General features: G+C 34.7%; 1 protein-coding gene across 1 annotated transcript in view; it reads right to left on the bottom strand.

Moving 5' to 3' along the window:
- Nucleotides 1-23,078, bottom strand: part of LOC112461474 — a 36,637-nt gene extending 13,559 nt beyond the window's left edge. Inside the window, exon 1 of the mRNA XM_025026717.1 lies at nt 22,981-23,078. Within this exon, the coding sequence (XP_024882485.1) occupies nt 22,981-23,043 (63 nt within the window). The 5' untranslated portion in view covers nt 23,044-23,078. The remainder of the gene's footprint in view (nt 1-22,980) is intronic.
- Between the last annotated feature and the right edge of the window lie 1,527 nt (nt 23,079-24,605).

Here is a 24,605-nt window from a genome sequence, read left to right as displayed (position 1 = left end):
ATAGAAATTTCAAAGTCCTAAGAGCCGACGAAACGGCGCGGCGTGGTGTTGACTTTGCCCCGGACGTTGATTTTCACTTTTGTCACTTCAAAAATTTGAAAATTTTGAAAATTTTTAAAAACGATTATTGGATTCATATAGAGCATCAAATTTTTCATGAAAATCACTAACATATAGGTTTGCAAGAGTAAAGCTCGATGAAAGAGTAGAAATTTTCGAGAGATCAAAAAAATTACTTTTTACCATCAAAAACGCTTATGTCGCGCTAAAAATTACACCATAACTCAGAATGTCATCAAATCCCATTGATAGTACTGGCACATAAAAACGCATTTACAGTAGAAAAGGCAAGTTTCTATGACAGATTTAAATTAGCAAAAAGTCTAGTGTCAAGTTTGCCCCGATGTTGAGTTAGCCCCGGTCTTCCCTATTTAAAATATTATTGTTGTTAAAAAAAAATTTGACATTCCACAGAGGACAATTATGGCTCAGAGGCAGGTGGAAGAGGTGGGAAGGAGCTACAATTATTAAAAATAAATTAATTTTTTTTACATATCTGTCACACTTCAAATTCGTTTTTTCTTATTCAGAAATTCTTTTTCTAGCATTCTTTAAGTCCTTAAGGGGATCCTACAGTGACTGGCGAACTTCCTCGATGTCGATAATGTCAACCTTTCTAATTTTGTTTTCCCTATATCTGTCTTTGTCTAACGAAATGACATCTGTCCTTTTTTCGATTGCTCGCCATCTCTCGCAAGATCCGTGAACTACTGCTGTGACATAATTGCTGCTCTGCGTGAATATTTTTGTGAAAAATATACACGATCGTTTCAAAGCTCTCATTTTTATTCCAGGCTTTCAATCTCAATTTCAAAGGTACGTTATTGTTTGTGCACGTCTTCTGAAGGGTGGGAAACTTTAATTTCGTACATATTACGTATACAACTATTTATATCAGAAAATAAGGTTATGAGATGACAACATTTAAAAATTTTTTTCAATTATTACTAATTATTTGACAATCCCACCCTTCATTAGTACCTCTACTTTACTCCTGTAAAAGGATTTTGCGATCTATAAAGCCGTTTCAAAATGAGAGCTTTGAAATGTAATTGTCGGTAATTTGGACGGCTTTAGCATCCCCTTAAAGTCCTTTTGTACCATTTAAAAATTACCAAATTTGTGGCGACGAAATTAAGTATTCTTATTTAATTAATAATTATCTCATATTTTTTTCTCATTTGCACTACTTTTAGCTTTAATTTGCGTGTTTGATCATTAAGCTTCGTCAATTTGTTCGTGAGTTATAATTTTTTAAATAAAACGAGTCGTAACGTGTTTGTCGCGCCGCGCGCCGCATACCGGCTTCGGACTCTTCTCAATCTTTAGTACCTACGTACAGTACTATCGGTCCTAAAAATATCGGCCTAGTACCAAACGATTCAGAAAGACCCCAAGAATAACTTCTGACACTTCAATAAGTACAGAAAAATGTTAAGGACACGTTTTTTCATCATTTCAGGCGACTCATATTGATGATCTGCTACATACGTAAACTTACCTGTCTTTTAAAACGCCATTTTCCCATCACGATGCATTCAAAATTACATGCCATAAACTCTATTTTATAGGAAATTTTGTCAGCTTTAATTTCGGTCTCTTGAAGTTTTTTCGTAAAGTTAATAGAAACGGAGATATTTACAAAAAAAGGAATGATAATTCAATTTTTCCACAATTTTTCAAAAATACAGCAATATTCATGAACTTTTTTTTAAATAAAACATACTTTGCGAAGGACTTATACTACTCCAGCACGTTCATATATATATAAAGTAATGAAAACACAGTAAAATAAATTTTTGAAAAATTATTATCCATATATTTTTGGACTAAAATGTTAATTTAACAAAAATTTATTTTTTTTCTTCAATATTTAAACGCCTGTAATTCATCAACATTTTAATGAAAAAAGGTCTACAACGTCTCATTTTAAAGATAATTAAAATATCTTCAAGAAAAATACATAACATTACTGCCTCCAACCAATTAGAAAAAGTTATTTTCCAAAATACACTAAAAAAAATGACATTTTTTCATGTTTTTTGCTCTTAACTTTAAGCTATTTGTACCAAAATGGATTCATGCATACATCAACATGTTCAAAATTTTATTCTCTTTAACTTTCATTATACATACTATATGTGTACGACCTATACTTTCAGAGTTAATATTGATTTTTACATGCAAAACATACACTATCAACATAAAATAAAATTGTCTTTTAATTAATAACTCGGCGAATTTGGACCGTACAGAAATGAATAAAAACCGAAATTGTTCGTAATTAGATTCTCTACAACTTTTATTTAAAACATTTTTCGATTCAAGAGTCCATTTTCGAGATATTAGCGAAAAATGTACGACGTGCGTACGCGTTTTCGTTGCGTCGCAAAACTACCGGTTTTTAAAAAAATTCTATCTCTGCTGCATTTGGTCGTACAAACTTGAATAAAAAACGAAATTGTGCGGAATTTTATAAGCTACAATTTTTATATCTACATAAATTTCCGTAAAGTTGATATTTTCCGAGTTATTTGCGAAAAACTGATTTTTTGGACCTTTTGGACCCTCCCCTGCCCGCAACGTAGCGTCTACACGTGGGGACTTTTAATATGTTAAATAGTACCCTAAAACAAACCTGTTTACAAAGTTTTAGCCCAGTCAGTTTTATTTCCTCCAAATTTTGTCATTTTACTGGGCTATTGAAACATTTCAAAGTTCTCACATAAATAAAAGATATTATTTCTGAAGATTTTTGCTTGCTGAAAATAAGCGTCGAGCGTCAACTTCAGCAACATCTGGAAAAAACCTATGATACATTATTGTGACTATTGAAATAATACCGATTAAAATGATTAATAAAATATAAATTGTTTCATTATTATTCTGAAAAGTTCCATCGTCTAAGTTGTCTGATATCGACGGTATTTTATTTCTCGCGGAAGCGAATAAATTGGAACAAAAACTGCAAAAGGCATATCTGTATAAAATAAATATAAAAATAAGATTAAAATGGATTTTCATTATTATTTAGTGTGTTTTAATAAACGTAACATATTTGCTTTTACTTAACAAAATTAATAATAAATATTGTCGACAATTCCCTTCAAAGTTTGTATTTTACATTACGCGTCACGGAAAAGAAGTAAATGGCAACCGGACGCTGACAATAAAATTCAAAACGGATGAGAACAAAACCTTCAGCGAGCTTTATCGCTATTTATTCGAATCATTCGGTTTTATTGAATCGTGAGTCTGATCGCGGCAAGAAAGGAGACTCAAGTTGCTCTGGGTATTCACCGAGTCGCCATAACCGCTCCCGCTTATCTCTAACTCGGTACGCCTCAGCCTTGTGTTAATTTATATACGTCTACTATCTATCGCAAGATGGGTAAAGGTTGGTACGGAATCGCGTCTCATCAAGGGACACCCTGCGGCAGCTCTACGTATCGATTGCGTGGGCGACCTGCTCGCCTCGTTACATTCGTAGCTTTGCTGTTCTCTTTGCCACTTCGATGTGGAGTTTCTCACATTTCGCGAGATCGGGAAGATAGGGACAAACGGAATTGACGAGCAACATGGAGGAAACGTATCAATCGTGAAACCGTTACGATACTAAAATTTGAAAGTATTTTTCTGAATTTCTCTTAGCAGAAAGCTTGCTCGGACTAGACAAACAAAGCGTGAAACGTCAAACGCTTTATATTTTTTTGTATATCTTATTTTTGACTTTTTAATATTTGATTGACAAATAAAGTGGACACTATTACATAGAAACAATATTTCCTATAAATTAACTAATAATAATTTGTATGTAATATATTATATTATTTATATTGTAAACGCGAGAAAATGTAAGTTTTTAAAATTAAAATAACATTGTGCATGTCGTTTCATCTTGCAACAAGACCTAATCCAATCGAGTGTCGTAAAATAAAAGTAAATGAAGGTGCATAATGTTCGCACCTCCCTTTTTGTATCACCTCCAGGTATTATCAAGCCTTTCATGCGAAGCCGGTTGAGACGAGCGGAGGCCGCAGGGTGAACGAATTACGGGCCTGCAGAGTGGAAAATGGATATCTACAATCTTCGCGAAGTTAACACTATTTTCAGAATTTTGATGTAATTGATAAAATTTGGTTCTCCTATACAAAAAGTTCTAAAGTTTCTGGTTGACTTTGAAAAGAATTTTGTGAAAAATAAAAACTTGAAAAGTTTTATTATACAAAAACTATAGTGACATTTTATTCATTTTAATCAAAATCGATTTCGGCAATAATATCTCATCTCTTGAAATGTAAAACTTTTATGAGAATACCAAATTTCTTAAAACAAATTGTAATCCAAGAGATTTTAGGAAAATTCTATCCAAGAAAAATTTGTCTAAATTTATTTTATTAGTTAGATTACTAATTGTCAATTTTTTTTAAATAAATAAGAAATTAATTTTTGTTTTTTGAGTTATAAAATAATATGATAATTGCAGATGTTTTGTACAACTGTGAGTCTTCAATGATTTTCCTGAAACGCAATGTATTGTCGAATACCATACAGCAAGGAATCGCTGTATTCCGCGTCGATTGACTGGTTGAATATAACTCGAACGGAGGGAAATGGTTGTTCCATACGATTTTGTCCGGTTATCGGTTGCATTGGTTGCGTGGGAATGAGGGTATAATCCGATTTAAAATTTCGCGGCAGATTACTTTATGACATCGATAAGCATCTCCGCTCGGAGCCGGGACTTCAAAGTGATATAGGAAGTAGATAGAATCTCGGGTCAAGCGCGTTATTTCATACGGAAGCCTCGCAAATATGTTTCATGTTTCATGAAAATTAACATACCGATCTCATCTTACGTACAAAACTCTTGTTTGACATTTTTTATTCCGACTGTGTCTGTATAACAACCATCGTTATAATCTATATGACTATATATATATATAACGTTTCTTTTCATTCTGTTACGTAGTTTGTTTTATTTTTTCTTTCTAAAATGCATATTTTTTGTGTAATTATATTTTATCGTAAGAAGAAATCGCACATTTTTTGCTTCTTACCAAAATTCCTAGTCCAAAAGTCAACGTCGGTACGATTGAACGGGTCACTGAAAGCGTGATCCGATATCTCGAATAATCACCCGCACGTGTAACTAAACTCCCAATTAAGCATTATCCAAGCTAATCTCCATTTCTTCACCACCGCGATTTCCATTCCGCCGAGATCCGCCTTTGAAGCTGCACACGGGCGCGGCGGCAAGAGGCCTCGAATTCCACGGGGTACAAATTAAGTATTTAAGATAATTAGCCGAAGCTCGCGTTTCTCGAGGAAATCAGCCGGCAACCTTGCGGGCACCGATACCATCTTTCTCGGTGTGATGTTCTTTCTAAGAATTTTCTTAATCAAATTCATGTGATCTGATTTACATACAAATGCTTAGATCGCGGTCTGATCAATCCGCTATTTTAAACGGGCAAAATTATTCATAATTTCAAGTTAAATATATATATCTTTTATAAAATTAAATGCAAGATAATAATACAATTTGTTTATCTGACGCAAATAAATAAAGTGATATATTAACAAGTAATTTAATAACACATATATTATATTAATAAATTGAAAAAACTAAAGTTTTTTAAATAAAAAACCAATTATAGTAGCATATGATGCCATGTGTCACACCAACTAGACTTTGATCCAAGTATCTCTTAGATTTTCGTGCACGTATAATACGAATTGCCCTGCGGTTATTTCCAACTATCCGTTTGCTTAAAACAATAACCATCGAGCTCGGCAGCTGTCTTCGCGGTGAAACGAAGCGTGGCGCTTACAATCCCTCGATCCCTCGAGGCAACATTGTAATGCTTATAGCAGTTATTGCTTGTAACTCTTCGTCGATTGCAATACATATACAAAGTAAAGTATATTATTTCTTGACGAGTAAATTTGACAGATAAAATTAATTAAATTTTGTTGTTGTTGTTTAAATAATATTGAACGAGTAAAGAATATAAATGAAAAAACAAGTTTTAAAAGTGAACATGCATAATATTTTTTTCAATCTACATAAGTATCTAACAAAATTATTTGTTTTTTTTCTCCAGAGCAACGCATCGTGCACCAAGCGATAACTGCCGAGGATCAACACTTTTTATTTAGCTGGCGGATCTCCAAACCGCAAGTTGCTAAGCTTTATGCAACGATTATGCATGAATTCGGAAAGACCTTATCAACAAAAATGCGAGATAATCAGCGGGCCAATTTACTGTCAATTTTCGTACGGTATAATTTAGCGTAACGTAATTTCTCCCCTACGGTTCGTATGGAAATCAATCAAGAAATCAATCATAACTCAATTGAGGTAATCGGGACAATCTTTCTTTTAGGTATAAAACTATGTAAACGAGGAATTTCAATTTTTGGAAAAACATTGAAATTTATTTTAATTCATGAAAAATAAATATGTGCAGTTGTTTGAACAAAATTTTCACTTTTTGTGGAAGTATCTAAAATCAATCCGATTTCTCATTGACTGTTCTTTAATTTATAAATAACGAACACAAAATAGAAAAGAGGAGAGACCGTGTACGAAGATTTATCGTGTTCAATCGGATAAATATATCACCTTGGACTGTTTATCTCGTCGAAAATGAACTTGAGATACTTAACGAGATACGGCAATCTTCATTCAAACGCTAATTTCTTGTTTCATTTCTTTATCATAATTTCGCAAATGGAAACACGAATACTGCTGATTTAATATTACACGAGTTTTATCACTTTTATTTTGCTTTTATTAATGGCACTTTGTTGCAGGACGAAATTATTTCTTTCCGCGTGTGTTTACGATGAGAAGTGCGAGATAACTTTATACATTGCAAAGTACTTAACGTACATTTTATCCTGTTTATTGGCAAGAAGTTGAAGCATCGCAATTCTTCACGCGACATGCAAAGCGCCCCGCAAATTTATTTGCTCGGCACTGCACTCCTTCTTCTCTCCACTGTGTATAATGGCAAGTTTATTGAGACGTTATAATTGACAGCTAGATCATTAACATAATGATTTTAATATCTATTTAGGTTTCGCATTAAACTCGTCTATCTTGTATAAGATAAGATAAATACGTTTATTGACTCCCCTCAGGGTTGCAAGGCGTTTTGTAGGGACGTTCCCAACTCTTTATTCAATTCTCATCCAATACTACCCTTCTCCTCTCACTTAACCCTTTGGACCAACGGTCTTAACATCTCTTTCCGAAAGACGGAGCCCAGTTTGTTCCGCACAAGAGCCTATCTTGCACGGAGAGCGCAGCTTTCGGAAAAACATTTCATGTTTATATACATGGCTCTAGTGGACTCGAACCTGGTTCTACAGATTACGAGTCTGGCGCTCTACCACTATAGACCACACTGCCGCCCTCGTCTATCTTTTATATTACCTATATAAATTTTTTTATAATTAGTTTAAATACTTACACAATTTACCTTTTTCTCAATTTTTTTACAAAAGAAAGAAAAGAAAAACTGAATTAACTTATAACACAATCAACATAGAGAAAAAAGAAATTATTCTAGATAATATAATAATAAAATAATTAGAAGCGACAAGAACCGTGATCAATGAATATAAATTAGATAATAGATCCCAGAGATGTTTTATAGTATTTTATTTTTTTTTGTCCAAAATTAATTCTAGTAAGAGTATAATCGAATGTCCTGATACTTGCACATTGTAATGACATGCGATATTCTATCAATTCATTACCTTTTTGATAATTATCTACCAGCCTCTCGGCAATACAAGCTCTCTGCAAGCAAACGTTCTCTGTTCTCGGAAAATCACAAGAAGGGAGTAGGTACGTTCTTTTTCCGTAATGATACGTCGCATTGACTTGTACTTGCCCGTCTATTTGCCGTAACCATTTTCCGCGAAACGAATTAAAAGGATACTCAAAGTAGCATACTCAAAGTGGCAGGTGCCAGGTAATCACTAGCTTACTGGATTATTATAAAATCGTCTAATTGTAAGTGCTAGCCATTTTACAGAACTCAGATTTGAATTAAAAATACAGTTACAGCATTTTTCTCGTCAGTTTTTTCCTTCGACCCTTTTTCGTTATTCGAAACTGCTAAATCTAAAAACCGATTTTGGTAATCGCAGAAACATATCGCGCGTTTATTGTTTCGAATAATTATACATATATCAATTATTTAGAAAGCGAGAATAAAGTACATTTATTTAAATATAAAAATTAAATTATTTTTAAATGGTTTATAAATTATGGACTTATCTTATTCTTACACTATAGCCTTTATAATTATTTGTTAAGAATTTTATATTAGATCCAACTAAAGTAAAATAAATTTATACAGTTATATCATATAATACGTATGCTAATATTGCATATATACAAATGATTATATCAATATACGGTTTGGTTGACAAATACTTATCTGGCTGTCTTATAGTAATAACATCTGGCTTGTACAACAATAATGAGCTATCCGCGAAGACTTGTTCAAGTAAATGTTGAATACTATTATAGATACTTATTACGCATTTCATTCATGCGAGTAATGGGCCGGTCGTGTATTTCCGTACGCCGCATTCTGAAAAGTCGAGCTCTACAATCATCGCGAGAGTAACAGTGAATAATAGCTAGAGGATATCTCGTCTTACAATTAGTGGTATTTCATAATTCTTGCGCGATATGCTTATTAGCGGCGAGCTGTCTTCGATATACTCGTGTTTGCCTGTATTCGCGCCGGAGCATCTCCAGCAGCTTGTTTGCGTCCATCCCGGAATGTGACAATGCATATTTGTTTTTTGTATCAATTACTAGAATCCAGAATGTATGTATAAATATGTATATGCAGATAGAACACAGAGAATAATCTAATCTATATACTTATTATTGCTGTTTTAATATTCATCAATGGTTCCTTCAGCCAACTTGAAATCAATTTTGCTTTAACAACAATTGAGTTGATATTACTACTCCCTTTTTGTTCTTTTTAAATCTAAATTAGTCGTAATTATATATCTTATATTATTTTTATAAATAAAAATAAAAATAAAGTAATTAATAAAATTTTATCTGATTGCATTTCTGAGGTTTAATTCGTCCAAGTTGTTTAATTATTGATCGCTTAGAACTGATTATTAATATCGCAAATTTGAATGTCGATAATATCGTATTCACACGGATATGCATTTTTGCAAAGAAAAATCATGTATTCAGTTACACAGCTTTTCCAATTGCACAGATAAAAAGAGCCCTGTTGAAATGCAATTAACTATGAAAGTCAATTATCGAATGATAAAGAGTCAAATCTCGGAAAGAAATCGATATATCGAGTGGCAAATTGCGGTCGTATCGATCGCGAAATTTCTCATCTAATGCGCAACGAGTGCCTCTGGGAGAACAAGTTTAGCGCAATCGCAAGTGTCAAATCGTTTATTGGCCGCACTTAATAATTTCCGGCGTCTACAACGAACAGTCTCGATAAGATCGCTCCGAATCGAACGGCACCGTCGCGCCTCTCGCATTATCAAGCGATCTTCCGGAGATCCGCAAGGGCGAATCAGATCAATGCGAGGACGACTCTGCGCATGCAAAGTGCGAGCTGTAAACCCGCTCTTACGCAGAAAAAAAAGATCGACTACTTCGCAAGAGGCGCGATGACGATATGGCCATCATTAATGCTCATCATTTTTATTTTCTTTATTTCAAATAAAAATGTAGGTTGTGGGATCGCGATAAGAAATTCACAGTTGTAAGAGAAGTATTATTAATAACTGATTGCATTTAAAGTCATTTTATCTTATTCTCTATCGTTTTTTTTTATATGGTATTAATATGATATTTTCCATTAGGTTTAAAAATCAGATTTCATTGAAGTAAAAAAATCGACTAATGTCTTTTTGTAATTTTTTAATATAATGTTATGAGCAATCGGAGAGTATTTCTCATGTTCGTTACATAAAAGTAAAGATTTACCATGTCATCCGGCCGCAAAGGGCGTGCGAACGGTGGTAAAGACGAAGAATACCCGATAACAAAGTAGATATTTAACGTCCCGAACACGCGGAGTGGCGCGGCGCCTCTCGTTGCGCCATCAAAGGTACCGACTTTACGTCCATCTAGATTGGGATTTTCGGGACGGCCCGCGTGAAAGAGGGAATACCCGCCGCGAGAGTTCGTTTAACTTTCAAATTGACCCCGATTTAATGCTAAGACTCCATAGACGCGGAAACGCCGTGCGGTAGAGTGCGTTGACCAATCAGAAGGCTGCCGCAAGTCGCCTGCGGCAAAATCAAAATTTGTGATTGGTCAACGCACTCTACCGCATGGCGTTTCCGCGTCTATGGAGTCTTAGCATAAGCCGCAAAAAGACATCGACGATGTCGGTAGACACGACTCTTCAGTGGATCCAATTTGCCGGTGAGGTGTGAAACGATGCGCGTCAGTCGTTTAGGCCCTTAGAGGAAGGAAAAGATGGGCGTAAAGTTGCCTTGAGGATTTACACCGGCGATGTCGAAATTATTCATAAAGATGAAACTTGTACGAAAGACAGAACGATCTCCGCATATACTCAATAAAAAAACCATTGCGATTCATAAATCTCATTCCTTCATGCGATAGTTTTGATGTTTTATAATGCTAATTATACAACGTTGTTTCAAACTTCTTGAATATTTTCATATTTTTAATTGTTACTCAATAAGTATATAATAGTTGAATATCCAGTGCAATTATTAAAAAATGTTTTGTTTTTAATTATAATTTATATTTTTGAAGATTTTCATTTTCCGAGTCTGATAACTTATCTTTTAAATTATATAGACAATTAAGTTATAAAATTATTCGTAAGGTGTTAATATATTTGCTTCCGCAATAAATAAAAGTAAGAACAAATATAAATTCTTATTTGAAAAATATAAAGATTGAGTTAAAATGCAAAACAGTTCTTTAGCATAAGCTTGGATTTATATATATAATGAGCTTTGACAGACACTATACCTACAGTAAATTGCACATTTCCCGTAATTTGAAGTAACGTAGCGATAACTCTGTAATAATGCAAAATATTTCCCTGTTGCAATTAACTCGTATTTTACGTAATAGATTATTTAATAGATTAAGTAATTAACGGAAGCTGTATATTCTATGAGAATATTAATGCAATCAATACTTACTTACGAATCAAGCCCTATTGGAAAATCGATACATCAGGATTATCCTCCTCAAATAAATTTAAACGCATTTTTTTTATTAATTGCACTGATATATATTAGATTCAATCGTATGCACGTGTTACTATTTCGAGTCAAAAAATTGACAGCACGATTAATAACGGGTATAAAATATAGCGATCTCAAGATCTCTCCAGCATCATAATAAATACACCTCGCATCGTGTATATTATGTGCAGCCACGTAGCAGAAACTGTACGAGAACTTGATTGCAATCCGGTAGAAGTGCAATGCGCTCTTTGAAATCTACTTCGTGGATCATCTTGTCCGTGGCCAATCAAATGCAATTATTAATGCTCCTGATAATACTGAGAGTATAAGTGAAAGAAGCTTCTTCGATCAGCGACCGTCAGTACGCAATTGCACTACGTACATATTCAAAGCAAGGTTATTTTGCAATTTTTAGGTGCAATTCACCTTTCCGTTTCGCCAAGATTTTTACTTTGTAAGAAACGATTACCTAATGGACTCGCTAAAAGAACTTGATATTTTGATATCCGCCTAGACAAACAAAATAATATTTCGATTTCTTTTTGCTAAGAAAGATATTGAATCGTCAACAGTTTTAGAATTACAAAAGTAATTAGCGATTAGGCAATTGAGCCTCAGGAATCCAAATAGATTTTATTCTTTAGTTAATTTTAAGTGGATCTTATTTATATAAACAGATATTCGACTTAATGTTCAGTTATCAAAATATCTAATAGCAGTAAAAAATTGTCAAAATACATAACGTATAATTAAATATATGAAAACAATTAATTTCGAAGACTGTTACTACTGGAAGTAGCTCGCAAAATAATCATTCTACATTTCGCAAACTATTAATTTATAAAAGAAAGGAAGATAAAGAAATTGCATGAAAATTTAAAAGATTTAGAGCTCACATTACATCGACCGTTAAATAGCATGAACAGATAAACCGAGTATCAGGCCTTCTCCAAGTCTTCATCCAATGTGCTTTTTATTCCGCGCACAAAAAATGTAACGATCCGGCGATTAGGTCAACCTTCAAACGTGATGTCGATTAATACACCAGAATCCTGATATTCCAGAATTCTGCTTGACGATCTTCACTACAGCGATATTGGAATTTATTCGTATTCCGAGGCAACGATTATACGACGATCGAACGAGTTCGGTCGGAGCGAGCACGTGTTCGATGACGATGACGACTACAACGACAAAGACGACGACAACGTCTCTCGTAGGGATGCACCGCGTGCTCAAACGACCTTCGGATCTATTCTCGACCTAACGTAATATCTGCTCCGCGCGCGAGCACTTCCTCCGCGTGTTCCGAGTGGTCCATTTGCATCTGGTAGGCTATAGGTAGACCGATAATCAGACGGTCGGCCGTACCGGCCGGCCGGCCGGCTTTCTCGGGCTGCCCTTCGTGCTTCACGCTTCCGATTAACTGCCGAGTGTTTCGCATTCCGCGGGTAGCTTCTTCTACCGCTTCGTCCACCACGACGACAAAGCAGCGCGCAGCGACGGTTCTCAAACCGCGTCCTGCTGCTCTGATTTTAATGCCGATGTGCGTACATGTATAATATAAGTGACACGAGGGCAGATTTATGGATGCGCGCACGGAAAATGCCCGCTTATCACGATCCGCTGTTGCTTCTCTTCGCGCCGATAATTACTTATGTCTTTATATTACGATCGATGCACAGATTTTTGTACGCTTTTATTAATATATTATGCCAATGGACTTTTCGCTATGGAATGGAAAGTGACTCCAATTTGCTATTTTTCCTTGTGTGGGGTATTTTTTTACTTATTTTATGTTAAAAAAGTAAAGATGTTAAAATCTTAAAAAAGTTTCCGTAAAATCTTTAATAAACATTTTACGGAAAATGTATTTGTTCAACAATGCAATTCTCAATGTTTATTACACAATTCTCAGGCATTAATTTTAATAAAAAATTATTTTGTAATTTGCAAGACATAGGAAATTGCTACGATTGATAGCTTATCAAATTTTCGATTCACTGAAAAATCCGACATTCTTTAATTAATTTCAAGAGTGCCATAGATCTTCTATCTTCTACGACGTTAATTTTTAATAAATTATCCTATTATCATTTAAACGATGACATGGATAGCTGTGGGAGACTGTCAATTGCGTCTTATTTTCAAGCATTTTATGAGGTGGGAACATTTCTTTTATCGCTCGATTATTCGGCTGATAATTTTGATGTTTCGAAAGGGTTGACGAAGGATGCCCCCCGTGTCCTCTCTGGTCGTGTCGTAAAACAGCGGGAGCGTAGAGAAATGTGTCGCGCGACTGTTACAGATATCTGAGAGAACATGCCTCTCGAAGGCGTCATCGTGAAATTACGTAAGTCCTTTGGCGTTTCCGACCCAGCTGCGTGCTCCACTTGAGACGCGGTCAAGTGTCGCGCGCACGCGAATAAACCGTACGAGCATCGATGATTGATAAATATCTATTTTTTTACGTCGCTCAAGTATCGTGGTCGGCCCATCTCTCCCGACTCAGAAGATAGCTACGTTTATTACTTAGTTAGAAACACGTAGGAGATGTAGATGCACGCTAGATATTGTACCTCGTAAAAGTTTTCACACGTGTGTGGATTTAGAGACTCGCGGGATTTAAACCGACATGACAACTTGATGGTTTCAAATGTCAGTGTGATTTTTATGATAAAGCGATTACCGAAATGCTCGTTGAAGCGCGCGTTTCTGAAAGCGAAATCAGATCTGGAGATTTAATCGAGTGTTAAAAATGTATACGCAAGTTAATTTCTATGCCATAAATGCATCGTTCAATTAGCGTATTGATGAATTGAATTTTTTAAGTCACAGCTATTATATATTTTGTAACTGATTTTCGAACTAATTAGATAATTAAAGAATTGTAAAATGAAGTAATAACTCGTGAGTGTAATTATGCATTGACTGAATCGCTTCTTCCACAATTATAGGCTGTATAGTTTTCGCGAGATACGGTATCATAAAGGTATGATTTCGTAGAAAATCACACATCTGTGATTGGAAGTGTAAGAAAGCGAAAAGATCTGCTCTTATTACACGTGCTCGCTATTATAAGTATAATTCTTAAATCTAAACAAGCAGGAAGAAATCCGATTTCATGCTATAAGACGTGAACACGCGTGGATCGAGAAATGAATTTACAGCCCCGTGAGATTTCCTTTATCCTTTAATTATCTACCACCTGGAGCAGTGTAAACAGGAAATAAAACCGATCAACTTAATCATAGGTAAGGTATATCCGGCATGCACGCAAATACGCCCGGTATAGATGAAACGATACGCCGTATTGAAAGGAAGATCCTTGGAATAGTACGAAATTACTTATTGAGTTTGTATATCGGAACACCGCAATAAAACTGAGATTGATTAACGATACTTGATACAGAACAAGATTACTTTCGCTTTAAAATTATTTTTGTATATAAGTGAAATCATTATTAATTCATGATTTTCCAAAAATGACTTCGAGAAATGTTCTTTCGAACGACATTTGAGCATACGACAGATAATTAATGTTTCTATTTTAAAGTATAATCTCTCCAAATTTTTGTAGAATTTTTTATTTTAATTTCAGAAAGTTCTTTAATGAAATTTTTACCTGACATATATTTATGCACTTAATTAGCTCAGTGTTCTAAATCGGTTTTGTAGCTTAATCGATATATTACTTCAATGATATGTATTTTTTATTTAGTCATTAATTTGAGTTTTAAGTATACTATATTTTTACGTAATAAAAATCTTTTTATTTAGGAAGAAAAATATTTTGGTAAATGTTTACAATTAGGGCCTGACCTCCGATGACCTTGACCTTGACATATGTTGTCAAGGTCACCCTCCTGAGTGACCTTCAGAAGGTTTTAGTCGAGGGTCGCTTTTAATTAAAAAGTTATTAACAAAAAAAAGTTTGGCGACCTCACCGATTTCAATGACCTTGATATATGTTGTCAAGGTCATGACCCCGAGTGACCTTCAGAAGGTTTTAGCCGTCGCTCGTTATTCGTTAAAAAATTATTAGCAAAAAAAGTTTGGAAAATACGTAGTTTAGATGACGCGCTTTACAAATATTTAACTGTTTAAAGCGTGTCACTAATTTACATAAGTTAGATGACGCGCTTTAACAGTATTTAATTGTTTAAAGCGCGTCAACTAACCCATGCGTAAACCATTTCGGGGCTACCGCACCTCCCCCGAAAGCAGGGGGGCGTGGGTGAACCTCGGTTCGCGTGAAAAGTGTATGCGTGAACTATTTCGGGGCTACCGCACCTCCCCCGAAAGCAGGGGAGGGTGTGGGTGAACCTCGGTATGCGTGGAAAGTGTATGCGTGAACTTTTCATGCGTGGAAAGTTAATATGCGAGATGCCACATGGGTTAGATGACGCGCTTTAAACAGTTTAATATTTTTAAAGCGCGTCATCTAACCCATGTAAGTATTCTCTGCTTTAACAAAAAGACTTCAATTTATCAACAATTTACTGCGTTAAATGCTGTTTGATAAAGCAGCGACTTTCTCGCGAAATAAAGTATTCTCTGCTTTAAAGAAAAACGTAATATTAGTTGTTTATGCCTCTCAGTACTTAAAATAACTGCTATATTTTCGAAACTTTTTTTGTTTATAACTTTTTAATAAGAAGCGACCCCCGACTAAAACCTTCTGAAGGTCACTCAGAAGGGTGACCTTGACAACATATGTCAAGGTCAAGGTCATCGGAGGTCAAGCCCTAATTGTAAACATTTACCAATATTTTTGACAGGTATAAATAAATAAATTTTAATTCTAGCAAGAAATTTTCTGCTAGGATTCCGTAAAACGCGTGATTTTATATTTATATATTCTGTATAATTAATGTTGTTACATATTGATCAAAATAGTTAAAATTCTGCTTTGTTAGTATTTTTTTTTAAATCTTGCTGTCAATCTTAATTTCATAAGGAACGACGGAAAATCTATCGATACAAAGTTGTTTAATCATTGAATGAAAAGAGGTCTAGTTCACTGAGATTATATAATTGACCGTATCATCTTTATGAATGATACATCGCAGGATAATTTTATTTCGATCAACGTCTCTAGGCATTTTTTGTAGATATGATTTATTATCGTCGGCTGACGTGTTAACGATCCTTTTGCTCTTTGATCTATGGAATATCAATCACTATATGTAGCAATAGCTACATCGACCACACGCGTCTTGTTTCAAAAAACCAGATTCGGCAATACCCGCGGCCGGTTATAATTATAATTATAAAAATAATTATTAGAAATTTAGAATTCAAGAATTAAATTTTGTAGGATACAAAATTTTTTATTTATCCTATATTTAACGTTCAATTATTTTAAAAAAATTTTAAAGATTAATAATTTATACGTAATATAATATATAATTTGATTAACTCTCGATCAATCTTACTCCCTGCTCTCGATATTTCAATACAAAAAAGAATCCACTAACGTCGTTTCTTTCATTTTCGTAATATATTATTACGATAAAATCTGAGATATCGTGTATGTGTAAAGGATGGGTATTATAAAAATATCAATAGATTAATGTACACTTAATATTCCTAGCATAAATACCTTTCTGTCTATAATTATGATATAGTGCTATTTTGTACTTGTCGTAATCAGACGATTTGAATGCACATCGTGTACCTGTTTTCATCGATTTATGGCTTTTGAGACATTTTTGAAGACGGAATGCACATCTCTTCCGCCTTTCGTGTGTTGGCAATTCTTTCAAACCAGATCTAGTCAAGCTTGTATCACACATTTCATATTCATGAAGTCACAAGCTTCAATTAAGTTAGAATGTACAGTTGACTGCATGAGCAATCGAAAGTTTTTCTTGAGTTTTTATCGATGCTTCAGAGAAGCCGCAGAGGTAATTAGTATCGAGCAGAATTTATAGCCGGAAAATGTGATTTGATTGAGGATTATTCATGAATATATTATTCACGATGACTCAATTGACATAATGACTAATTATAGATTATGCTTGTCAACGCGACGCTAATAGCATTACAAATTTCTTTTTTATTGACAATTTCTTTCCCCAATAGCAACTACAGAGTCTTTTGCTTAAATTATTGTTAATCTTAGTACATATACAGAGTTTTCTTCAAAAGCAAATTAATATTTAAAGTCTGGCACTCGTTTTTATTTCAAATCCTCGGTTTAATTTCAGCATTATTTTCTAATTAAACCAAAGATTAAATAGATCTCGTTTTAATTCCTAAAAAAGCAAATTAATATTTAAAGTCTGGCACTCGCAACGTTTTATTTCAAATCCTCGGTTTAATTTCAGTATTATTTTCTAATTAAACCGAAGATTAAATAGATCTTGTTTCCGGGATATTTCTTTTTTATATCGTGAATTTTTGTAAGATTCAATATAATATCTAGTTGAGAGAGCCCACGTAAATTAAAACGTAAGATCGCGATGATCACGGAAGCTTTGCAATCAAATACAAATTTTATATCTGAATTGCGTCAATGTGTTTTGATCGGTATGATCAAAGCTTTTATGCGCTTATTAACATTAAATTACGACCACCAAAGGTGTGATTATAACACGGTTCTTCTTTGCTTGCTCAAAAGAACGAGCATGCGGAGAACAGGTTGATTATAATTATAAGCAGTCATCGATCGGAAGGGATATTTTTCATCGGTACCGATGCTTTCGTTGCTCTTTCTATTCTTATGAACGCGCGTACGTCGACTGGTATAAAATTAGAATACGCGACAAAAGAGATACAATAAAAATATTTTACTTACTACATAGTTTATTCTTTTTTATTTTTTATTATTTATTTAAACAATAAACTTAAAAATTTAATAAATTACAATGTATAATACCTACTCGATTGTCCAAATTTAAAATTGTCCAAACAACACTATTAATATGTCATTTCTTCTTTACGGTACTTTCAATTGCGTTTTCTGAATATTTTTTGCATCTAAAATGTGCGCAATATATCAAAACGAACGATTATTTATTATCCAGAATGAATTAATTATATTCTAATCTATTTTAGCCCATCCATTTTAAGACAATGGATCTGTAATACATTATATACTTATTTCTAATATTCCGTTTTTATCTTTATATATACATTTCTTTCCACAGATTCTTAATTTAAATTAAAAAATAAATCGCCTCTCACCACCAATACGATGCGCAGCAGTGAAATTGTAATACAAGAACGTTAAACTATAAAGTACATCAAATATATTCCAATTTAGTATAATATCCTAAAACAATTGTTATTTAAAAAATTAATTGTTACTCGCATAAATATATATAATAAATTATTTACCTCAGGTTTACTCCGCCGTCGCTTGATACCTCCCAGGCCTCCTCCTCCTGTCAGACTTTTTCGTTGTATACACGCACGCATACACACTCGCGAAAACATATATATAGTTAATTATTATTGGACGCGTACTAATAATCAGAATATTACGAATATTACGAGGTTGCAACGCTTCCGTTGTTCACTGCACGTTACACACACTTTATTACGTTACGATGGAGAAATAACGTGAACAAGACCCAATCACACAAAGTTGCGATTAGCAAGTTAACATTAAATACGAATCTTTAACGACGGAAGATTTAAATAAATCAAGATTTAAATAAACCACGTTGTACAAATATCGAATTTTTAGTGTATTATTGACGATTATTGAAGCATCAAGTGATATTATAATTGTATTAATTTTTTAAATTTATTACAATCATATATTTTAGTAAATAATTTATTACAATTTTATTACTTAAACGCGATTTGACCCAACAAGTAAAAGTCATATAAGATATCTTTATTTCGATAGATAACTATCTCGAATCATTACCGGGATAGTCAGGGATATAGTCATTTAGACCACGGGTCGGTAATCGCTAATTATTCGTGAGGGGATGAACGTCAAATATCGCGATCGCGGCTCGAGGAGAAGTGATAAGAATAAGGCCGCGACTTTTCGGCAACATGAGTAGTGGGGATGAAGTGGGGTGACTAGGCACATTCGGTGCGCGTTCGCTCTAATCACCCCCACTTTATCCCCACTACTCATGTTGCCAAGAAATCGCGGCCCCAGGATCTGATATCACTATCGAGGACGTGTAAAAAGATACGGAGCAGTTCGCGTCGCTGTCCGGCGTTCATTCAGTTCTCACTACCCGAATAATACTGCATTAATCGACGGCCTTGCATACGTATATAATTGTTTAAATACTTTCCGGCCGGGCGTCGAGCGCCAATTCTAGGAAATGTTTACAACGCGTAGGCATTATAGGCATTTCGTGGAAATACCTAGCCCGCGCGCGCGCGCGCGCGCGATAATCGGCGCGAACGAAGACAATAGATACAAAGTCGCCGCGCGCCGCACGCCCGTTATCATTCGCTCGGCGAGGCTTGCAGAGGGTAAACGGTGGCGCGTACCGCTCCGCTTATCTTCGCATTATCTTTCAAAATTCAGTCGCGAAAACTATCGAAAGATGCGTAGAATCACTTGTTATGAACAATTAGCGATGCGTAAGCTCATAAGCTCGATTGATTAATCCTCACGATTATCAACATGATTACATATTAATAGACGTTACTTAGCGGAGCGCGAATGTTTGAATTATTCATCTGACAATGAGTCGATCGGCGTCGCGACGCATGCTTAACCATACAGCAATCACGGTTATGATCAATCGTTTTAACACGATCTTTCAATCACGCAGCATTATTTCTTTTTACGTCGGCGATTTGCTGAAACCTTCCGCACCGTTAAAAATTTATTCGTTACGACTTTACGCGAGACGTCATATATACGAGAATCAAGCGGTCCGTAACATTTTACGCATTCTTTTTTTTTCTCTCGTTATTATTCCGTATCGTAATGCGATGAAGTGCGTGTTGCGTGCTATTAACACCGCGCAAAGTGCCGTGTGGTCGCCGTATTCCGGTGATTATTACGCACGCGATTGTAATTAACTATGTTTTCGCGAACTATGTTGTGTGAGTGCAATGGCTGAAGGAGGCTGAGAGGAGGAGGAGGCCTGGGAGGCATCGGGCGACGGCGGAGCAAGCTTGGGGTGAGTAACTTATCATTTATTCGTCGTTTCAGTTGCGGAATTAATCATTTATTTTCGCGAGTTATGTAAATAATTTCGCATGCTCTCCTCTATTTTGCATTGTTATAATATAATAACATGTTCATTCAAGATAACATATGTACTCACGATATTTTTGAATCTCTACGTTTTAAAAAATACTTGAAATATTTTATTAAAAAATTATTTGTTACACTTAATATTTATGCTTGTATGTTAAAATCCTTTAAACGTACTTGAGATTTAAATTGAATAGATTATTCCTGTATAAGAATTTAACATTTATATATATAAGTCACGTCTGTCTGTTTGTCTGTACGCGAACTACTCATTCGTTAGTGGGCCGAATTTTTACCAAAAGTATATGAAATAGGGGTAGAATTTTCCGGGGATGAAAATGTCGTGGCCAATTTTTTGCTACCAATTTTCTGGAAACCGATTTTTCTAATTTTTCTAATTTTTTGGGAAATAATTGACCGAATTTAAAAGAATTATATATGAAACAGGGATAGAATTTTCCGGGAAATGCTATAAAGTGTATAATTTTTCGTTACCGATCTTTTTGAAAGCCAGTTACAAAATTTTTTCAATTTTTCGGAAATTAATTGACCGAATTTTAAAGAATTATATGAAGCAGGGGTAGAATTTCCCGGGGATTGCCATACAGTGTATAATTTTTCGTTATCGATCTTTGGGGAAATTGGTATCAGAAAAATTTCCAATTTTTCGGAAATTAATTGACCGAATCTCAAACAATTCTATATGAAGTAGAGGTAGAATTTTCTGAGGAGTGCTATAAAGTGTATTATTTTTCGTTACCGATCTTTTTGGAAACCGGTTACGAAAATTTTTCCAATTTCTCGGGAAACAATTGAATCTTAAAGAATTACATATGAAATAAAGGTAGAATTTCCCCGGGATTGCTATAAAGTGTATAATTTTTCGTTACCAATTTTTTTGGGAACCGGTTACAAAATTTTTTCAATTTTTCGGGAATTAATTGACCAAATCTTAAAGAATTATTGTATATATGAAATAGGAGTCAAGTGTCAAAATTTTTTTAATTTTTGGAGGATAAGTTTAATTTTTTATTAATGGATAATTTTTCATTAAAAATTGATTTTCTTGAAACCGGTGTCCAAATTTTTCTAATTTTTTGATGATTTCGAAAAGAGAAAATAAAATGGAAGAAAATAAAAGAGAGTTAATAATGGTGGGTCAACGGAGAGTGAAAACGCGCGAGGCGCGAGCAAAAATAAAATTTAAAAACTTTAATATAAGGGATTACATTTTTGAAATATTTGACAATATGCTAATCTGCATCTATAATATTATCTATTATTTTTTATTTTTTAAAAAAGAATTCAAAGATGTAGGTTAGAGTTTGAGGAGAAAGAATATCAAAAGTGCTCTTAATTAATAATGAGTGAGTTTGCCATGGGGAGAGGGGAATAGATTTTGAGCCCGCGCGAAGCGCGGGCGAAAAATCTAGTTTATTTATAAAATTGGAAAAGATTTTTTGAAAATTACGTAATTTTAAATTAATTATAAGTATCTATTCAAAGATAGATAAAATGATACAATGCACGCAATAACCATTTTCTAGAATAATTATTAAACGCTTTTCTAACCTTGATATATATTTGTATTTCTAGTTCAACGTCATTTGAATGCCGCAGTTCAACGCAGTTACAACTCCGCTGCTGCGCAACATGTTGGTGAGTGATTATCTTAATATATTCTAAATTAAAGTAATCTGATCTGTGAAAAACCTAGATATATGTCAAATTAAAAGGGTATAATATTATATAGAGAAAAATATAACACATCACAGATTTATTGCCTTAAAATGGATGGACTAAAATAGATTTAGGATAGTATTCCATCCTGGATAATTCATAGCTGATTTATTATACCTACAGACCTCACGAAATTGAGCTCATAAATGTATCAATTAATTAGTTACTACATTTTGATTTATTTTGTGTAATAAAATATTAGCCGCGAGAAATACCAATTGTATAAAATTTAGAGAGCGCGCGCTATCTAATAAATATAATTAATTAAATTGAAAAGAAATATATTATGGATATAGTAAGTTTGATGAAAAAAAAATAATAGCAAAGATAATAGCGTAAATTCCGCATAATAAAAATTGTTTCCAAATCTGGTAACGATTATTATCATTTTTGTTATATTTCTTGCCAAAAACTCTATACACTATACATAAATAAAATTTTCAAGAAATGCAGTTTTTATTTATGTAGTAAAAAATGCGCCGATTATTTCTTTATATCTTCATTTTATATATACATATGTAATGCGCCGATTTTATTCTTATTATAGTTCATCCATTCATATTTATTTATAATAACTTTTATATCACCATTGTTTATAATATTTGAAATAAAAAGAAAAATTTAAATAAAATTACTTATATTCTGCACTTTAAAATTTTTTATATTCCGCGAAATGTTTTCATGATTCGTATTAGTGAAAATAAAGGGCGAAGTTTATTTCAAAAGACAGCTTTACTTACCGAGCCGTAAAGTACACCGCAAGAATCCATACAGAGAAAGAGACAGGTCGCCATGCTTTGCATTGTTACTTGTCCGATTGCTGTTGTTCTTCTGTGAAAGATGGCTGAAAAAGACATAGAGATGACAATATTAATTATTTAATATCAACTATGAAAAATTTTCTTTTACAAGTACACTTTTGTGACGTTATCTCGTGAGTATTTTAATATGATTATAAACTGTCGAATTCAACGATATAATAATCGGGCGAGCGAGAAACAGGTTTTTCAAATGTTTTAATCTGTGGCCAGTCCTGTCGTTTACTGAAACCTTTTTGTTCCCTAATGATACAATCTTGGGCGCGATGAATACGTATTTTCAACCGACTTCGTAATTCATGACACTTATCTCGAGCGTCAATGTTCATGGAGAAGCCACTCGTGTGTCCGGCGGCTTTGACGAATGAAGTCATAACGCAAAGTTGTAATTCACGACGCTGCGGAAACATGCAACGACGACGAATCGGCATTTAAACTATCGATAAAGCTTGTCGTCGATCGAGAAGTTACGCGACGCGAGAGCGGTACTAAAGCCTGTCTTTAGCGTCCATTTGGCGCGACATCGCGTACGGCGTACGATCTTATTGCAAACGGATATATCTCGCGTAATGTCCCTAAAAAGACACGACCGGTAAATGAGATGCGTTATCGGGAATAATGATCGATTTTTTTTTATCCATTTCAAATTTCTTCCCTGGGAGAAATGCGGAGCGTGTTGGAGCTTGATGGACTCGGCCCGTAGCTCCGGTACACGCGCTTAGTGTAATCATCATTAATGTCTCAAAGCTTCTCTATAGATACATAGTAACGCGTAGGGCGCGTATTAAAGACGTGCGTGACACGATCCGGCGATCGTAAAACGAACGCGATCACGCGCGCACCTGAATGCAGGTCCGGTAAATGAAATGAGTTATCAGAAACGAGCGGTCGATATTTTCTCCCTTTTTTTTATCCTTTTGGTTCCGGGGTTTATCTCCCCGGAGAAAAGCTCGCAGGAGCGTTCGGCTCCTCTTAAAGGCTGACCGCACCGCCTCATTTCGCGTACTGACTCCCGTACTGACTACGTGATTGCACGGTGTAATCATTTTAATTTCTCAATAGTTCCCGGAGTACGCCAGCACGTACGCCAGCGCGCGTAGTATTAAAGACGTGCGTGACAATCTCGCATCACAAAACGAACGCGATCGCGTATCTCTCTCTCTCTCTCTCTCTCTCTCTCTCTCTCTCTCTCTCTCTCCGGCCGAACACGAACGCGCGGCGCGAGCGCTAAACACAGAGTGTTCAACGCGGTAATTCATTGCTTGCTCTTTTAATCTCTTTCGCGGTATTTGCGAAATAATAAGACGAGTGCGCGGCGCGGTTCGTGTACTCACGAACCAAAAAAGCCGTGTAATTAAGGCAACGCCAGAGTACGCGAATGAAGTCGTAAGTTTCACACGTTCGATCGGAGTTGTCGCGAGTTACATGCTGCCAGCACGTTGTCGTTCGCAACGAGCTTTACTCTCGATCGCAGAAAAGCGTGAATTTATAATAAGCTCAACTCTCGTCGAGGGAAAAATATTAACAGACGTACTCTCAAGATGTAC

This window comes from Temnothorax curvispinosus, unplaced genomic scaffold (assembly GCF_003070985.1).
Source record: "Temnothorax curvispinosus isolate PA1 unplaced genomic scaffold, ASM307098v1 QBEX01011438.1, whole genome shotgun sequence".
Taxonomy (NCBI): domain Eukaryota; kingdom Metazoa; phylum Arthropoda; class Insecta; order Hymenoptera; family Formicidae; genus Temnothorax; species Temnothorax curvispinosus.
Note: the sequence above shows the minus strand (reverse complement) of the source record. Positions and strands in the feature narration are given on the sequence as shown.